General features: G+C 16.4%; 3 protein-coding genes across 3 annotated transcripts; 1 reads left to right on the forward strand and 2 right to left on the reverse strand.

Annotated features, from left to right (window-relative positions):
- Positions 1-43: 43 nt before the first annotated feature.
- Positions 44-3,343, reverse strand: RRP6 (exosome complex exonuclease RRP6, putative; the record flags this gene model as incomplete). Its single annotated transcript, XM_028670790.1, has 1 exon — positions 44-3,343. One exon carries the CDS (start codon positions 3,341-3,343, stop codon positions 44-46), a length of 3,300 nt encoding a protein of 1,099 aa, XP_028527507.1.
- Positions 3,344-4,206: 863 nt separating this feature from the next.
- On the forward strand, positions 4,207-4,713 carry PGAL8A_00209000 (conserved Plasmodium protein, unknown function; the record flags this gene model as incomplete). The annotated part of the gene is made up of 1 exon (XM_028670791.1): positions 4,207-4,713. The coding sequence occupies one exon, from the start codon at positions 4,207-4,209 to the stop codon at positions 4,711-4,713; it is 507 nt and encodes a 168-aa protein (XP_028527508.1).
- A 530-nt stretch (positions 4,714-5,243) lies between these two features.
- On the reverse strand, positions 5,244-6,158 carry PGAL8A_00209100 (conserved Plasmodium protein, unknown function; the record flags this gene model as incomplete). The annotated part of the gene is made up of 1 exon (XM_028670792.1): positions 5,244-6,158. One exon carries the CDS (start codon positions 6,156-6,158, stop codon positions 5,244-5,246), a length of 915 nt encoding a protein of 304 aa, XP_028527509.1.
- Positions 6,159-6,564: the final 406 nt, after the last annotated feature.

Here is a 6,564-nt window from a genome sequence, read left to right on the forward strand (position 1 = left end):
AATATGGTTATAAAAAAAATAATTTTTTTTTTTTTTTTTTTTTTTAATTTATTTCATCTAATATATTTTTTGAGTAATTTATTTTACTTCTTTTAATATTGTACTGTTGATTATATGATATGGATTTTATTTTATTTTTTTTTCTATTTTTAATATTATTGTTTTTTTTATTTTTAACAATAGTTTTTTTTGTTGCAACATCAGTTTTTATTTTCTCATTAGACTTGTTTTGATTTAACTTAGACATTTTTTCATTTCTCTCTTTCATAGAATTAATTAGGGAAGATAAGAGAACATAATTTTCATTTTTTTTATTATTATCATTATTTTTATTTTCTAATTTATTATCATCTTCGCTTTCACTAAAAAAAGTTTTTTCTAATGCAAACATTCCTTTTTTACTAATATAAGATATATTTTGTTGATCATCTTGAATTATATTTCTATTATATACCTGATTTGAATTTTTTTCTTTTGATTCCGTTTTTTCTTCTTGACAAATTTTTTGAAAATATAAATTAGGCAAAATTATTGAATCTTTATAATTTTCATTGTTTATTTTTTTATTATTCATATAATACTTAATGGGAGTAATCTCTTCTCTCATGTTATTATTTGTTGTATCATTTTGAATATAATTTAAATAAAAATGAGAATTTGGCTTTTTCATATTAGTTTTAGTAATAATTTCAAATAAAGTTTCTATGTTTTCTGATATTATATTTGATAATGGAACAATATTATTTTTTAAACTAGATATAGAAGATGGCATATTTAAAATAATTGATATAATATTATGAATATTAATTATATTGTCAGGAGACTCATCAACTTTTTTTGATAATTTTTCCCTCCATATTAATATATTATTTATTAAATTATCAGAACAAATAGAATTATAAGAGTTTTTTATAATTTTTTTAATTTGTTCGCTTGTTTTGATAATATCACACACATCTGTTATTTCATGTTTCGTTAAACATACAGTATTACTATCAACAAATACTTTTTTTATAATTTCATCTCCATATTTTTTTTCATGTTCTGAGAGATCATAAAATTTTATTTTTTCAAAATTAACATAAATGTTCTTTTTGTTTATAATGTCATTATCACATATAGTATTATCACCTATACTATCTTCATTATTTATTATATTTTTTTTATCATTGAAATCTTTCATATTTATTATTTCATTTATATTAGTATTTTCTGTAGTAATTATTTTTCTATTATAATTATTTAAATCTTCTTGTTTAAAATTAGTATCCACTTCGTTTTTGTAATTATTAAATATGTAATTAAAATATAAATCCGTTTTCACATAATCAAATAAATAATACAAATAATGAAATGTGTTTCTCAAAATATTAATAATATCTGGTGTTAGTGGTCTAGTTAAAAAATTAGAATAAGAACGAATATTGTTCATACTCACATTGAAGTAATTATAAACTAAATTAGATAGGGAATTTTTTAAATTTAAGTAATTTGAACAAATTAAAATATCAATAACATTAACTAAATAAACAGAAAAGTCTCTCTGCAAAAACAATATAACATTCTTTGAATCATAAGTAATTTTCAAAATTTTTGAATCTGTTGTTATTTCATTTAATAAAAATATATCTTCAAACATATTAAAAACATCTATTATATAATCAACATCCTTTGTTCCTATTAAAATTAAAGAAGTGAAACCACGATATGAATTTTTATAATTTATTTTAACCATTATTGAAATTTTATCATATTCTAATTTAATAATTTTTATTAACTTTATTAAATCGTCTTTATTATCTATTATTTCATATTTCTTTTCATTTATTCCTAATGGAACTGTTAATTCATACTTTACATTTAAGAACTTTAAAATATCTTTATCACTTTTTTTATATAACTCAATCATATTATTGATTTCATACTCATATGGATTTCTTAAATTATTAAATCTATAATAATATTTGTTTATATCTTTGTGTAATTTATTTAACATTTTACTAAAAAACTCTTCATCCATAATGCCATTATATTTTAAAATAGAAGAACTTTCTAAACTACAATTTGAATTTATATGATCGTTTTCTTCTTTTTTTATTTTAAGTATTTCATTTATCTCATTATCATTGAATATTTTATCAATAATTTCACTACTATTATATTTTAATTCATTATTTCTAAAACATTCTTTATAATGTAATAGTAATTTTTTTTTTTCAATATAATATTCTTGAATTTTTACTGCTTCTATTAATATTTCATCTAAATCTATTAATTTATTATATTTAAAAAGGATACGAGGAATAAAAAATTTTGCATAATTATTTGTTAAATGAATCCATGAATTTTGAATTTTGTATAAATTATCTTTAAATGTTAAAATATCTTTTTTTTTTATATAATCTTTTTCTTTCTTGTTTTTTTTGGCAAGCATATTTTTATTTTTTTTTGAATTTTTATCTATGTTTTTTTTTACACTTTCAAAATTTTTTTTTAAATTATTTTTGTAACAATTTTCCTTCTTTTCATCCTCATCCTCATTTTCATCCTCTGTATTTATTATATTTTTAAAATTATTTTTTTCTTCCTTATTTTCTTTATCATTATATATATTAATCACTTCATTATAAATATTATTATTTTTTATTTCTTCTTTGTTATCATCTTCTTCATCTTCACTTATATTAATTATTTCTTTATGTTCACTATTATTTTTTTTTTCTTCTAATTCATTTAAATTTAACATTTTCTTATGTTTCTTTTTCTTTTTTTTCTTTTTTTTTTCTTTTTCTTTTTCTTCATCTATAGAACTCTGTGATTTAATACTTATTCTTTCCTCTTTTTCGAGAGGAACATTTTCATTTATTAAATTATTATTATAAATATTACTTACATTTTTGTAACTTAAATTTTTTAAATATTTACATGTGAAAATAGATTTATTTTTATTCTCAATATCGAAAAATCTAAAACAGTCGTTAGATCTAGAAAATATATCTTCAAGGGTTGATGAAATAATATGATAATTATTCTGTAAAATAGAAAAATTATTTTCACTACTAATTTTTAGAATATTTTTAGTTTTATCATTGCTACTATAAAGTAATAAATCAAAAATAATTTTTAATATATCATTTTTTAAATCTTTAATTTCTATATTATTTGTTATTATATCTAATTCATTTTTATATAAGCAATTAAGAGAAAGACGATTCGCTAGTTTCACAATTTGAATAACATTGTTTAATAACCTTTTCATTAAATAATTATTTTCATCATTTTCTGAATTAATATATATCATATCTTTTAATAACTCTTCAATTTTTTTACTACAGTGTTCCATTTCTTATTTCATATTTATTAGTATATTTTTATATTTTGAATAAAATTTATTTAATATATATATAAAATTCAATTATTTATTTTTTTCAAATTATTATTAATAATAACATAAAGAAAATTAAATATATATTAAACAAAAAAAAAAAAAAAAAAATAAAATAAAATAAAATGATTATATTAATATGAACATCTTTAAATAATTAAATAAATAGAACACTTATATATTTTTTAAAACAATAAAAAATAATAAACCACAATTCTCATATATTATTTACGAACAGAACATTAATTAAAAATAAAACTGTTTCTTTAAATGAATTAAAAAATAAAAGAAACAAAATATCTTATATATTAAAAAACAAATATATTTTATAATTAATATTTTTACAAGAAATTTTTGATTTTTTTTTTTTTTTTTTTTTTAAAAATAATTTCGAAAGAAATTTTAAAAATTAATTGAAATTTAAAAAATTTTTTTTTTTTTTTTTTTGTAAAATTAACAAAATTTTCTACAATTTCTTATAAATAGATAATTAATAAAATATAATGAAAAGTATCTTTGATTAATATTAAGCATAAATATATATTATTACTATTGTTGTAATATGTATATATAATTTATTTCGTATTTATTACTATAAAATTACGAATAAATTGATATTTACTATTTTTTTTTTTTATTTTGTATTTTTCTTATTTTAACATATGTAGTGGATAACTTCTTTATTATTATATTTTTATTTATTTCCATATGATATTTAATAAAATTAAATAATCACTTTAAATATATATATGTATATATATATATATGTTAAATTATGTATTCATAATTATTTTTAAGAATTAGATGATATTTTAAAAAACATGGATGATGTTATCATTGAAGAAAAAGATAATAATATTAAGAAAGATCAGTTAGAAAGTGGAAAATCAGACAATAAAAACTTACTTAATGAAATTCATGAAACAAGTGTACCTAAAAACTTAGTTTGTTTAATTTGTTACGATGATATTGATGAAAATAATTACATTGAATATAAAACAGATGAGTTTAGTAAATGGTATCCCAGCTTATTTTGTTTAAATTGCACAAATATTTTAATAAAAACACAATATCATCAATATATTAATAATGTTCAAAAATCTGAATGCTTAAGAGAACAAACAAATTTGTTACAAATGGGTCCACCTATAAATGTAAAAGATAAAAATGGTTTTCCTTTTTCAGATGGCAAAGAAATTTATAGTTTGTGGTTTTTTTCTGATAAGCAAATACATTCAGCAAAATTGGAAGGAAGTTTAGTTGGTGAAGAAAGAATCAAGGTGTGGAATGAATTAAAAAAATTTCTTATACATGATAAAACAAATTAGTTTTCATAAAAACAAATAAGTTTTAAGAAAAATTAAACTTTAAAATGAATAAAAAAAAAAAAAAAAAAAAAAAAAAAATACTTTAAAAAAGTTAATAAATTTATATCATACAATTGATATATCTTAATATAAGAAAAAAAAATATTAATATTGATAACAAAATTTGAAGGATTATATTTATTATTAAAGGGAACTTCATTTTTATATAAATAAAATTTTTCATGTTTTCCCTTTTTATAATTCAATAAATTTTATTAAAAATAATAAAAGATAAATTTTATTTGTACCATTTTATTTTAAATATTTCATTTCCTTTTTTTTTTTTTTTTTTTTTATACCTTCTAATATTTTCTACATTTTATTAAAAATAATAAAAACACTATTTTTTTTTAATTTTTTTTTTGTTAAAATATATTAACTTTTTTTTCCATAAAAAAAAAAGGTTATTTTATAATGATGATTTTATTTATATTTAAAAAGAAACCTTTTTTAAAAAGTTATAATTATGCTGTGTTATATATAAAGATTTTTTATAAATTATCGCAATTTACATCTAAGAAATATTTTTCTTCAAATAAAGCATACATGTCTTTTAAGTGATATTTTTTATTGGGAATTTTTAAAAGTTCTTTTATGTAATTTTTCATATTAATTTCATATTCATATCTAATTGTAGGTGTACAATAAAAACCATCAAGAGAATTTTCATCATACTGATCATTGTAAAAATCTATATAAGATAATTTTTTAGCATAAATTATATAATCCAATGGTTCTATAATTTCATTCATTAATATATTATTTTTAATATTTGTAAAAAGACTAGGAGTTGTTAAATTTTTTATTATTTCTTCTTTTGTTTTTAATGTTTTATGGCCAACATTTTCTAATTCAAATAATAAGTAATTTAATGGTATTTTATTATGGAAAACTTTAAAAAAAGGAATAAGAAATATTAAAAATCCTCTTATATTATGATCTAAATTAGATAATAAAAAATCATTATGTGGTTCATATAAAATGTTTTGTGATAATACATATTCATTTTTTGTTTTACTACTTAAAGTTAATAACTTCAGTGCTAAAATATCATTAACTTGTTTTTTTAAAAGTTTTAAAATTATTTTTTTTTTAAAGTTGTTATTACAATTAGGAACGTAAATATTAATAGTAGAGAATAAATCTTCTCTTTTGACTGGAAACGGCTGATTGTTTAATAAAAGTTGAAGAGCTATTTTTACCCCAATTTTAATATCATTGTCATTCTTAAAATTTTTAAATGCAGAAATTTTTCTTTTTTTATTTTTATCACAATTATTTAACAATTCTGAACAAATGGAGTAATCGGTGCTATTACTATCTTCATATGATATATTCTTTTCATTATCATTATTTTTATTTGTATGTAAGCTTGCATCAAATTTATCGTATAAATTTTCATCCATTTTTTCATTTATTTATTTTTATAAATTTTAACTTATATATCTTTATTCATCTTACAACTTTTTTTTAATTTTTTTTTTTTTTTATATATTTATACGTATATATATATATATATATATATATATATATATATATATAAATATATATAGATAAATATTTTTTTAAAACTCTGCTGAATTATTGCTATAATTAATACGGGTTTAAAAATATTTTTTTTTTTTTTTTTTGCAAGAAAACTTTACCTTGAATTTTAATAAAATAAAATATTACAAAAAAAAAAAGTATAAATTTTTTTAATATACTATTTTTTTTTTTTATTTCTTTAAAATTATGTTATTTAAAGAGTTATTTTATAAAAAAAAATTCCCTATAGTTAATAATTTTTTTTTTTTTTTTTTTTTTTTTTTT

This window comes from Plasmodium gallinaceum (genome assembly GCF_900005855.1).
Source record: "Plasmodium gallinaceum strain 8A genome assembly, contig: PGAL8A_v1_76, whole genome shotgun sequence".
Lineage (NCBI taxonomy): Eukaryota > Apicomplexa > Aconoidasida > Haemosporida > Plasmodiidae > Plasmodium > Plasmodium gallinaceum.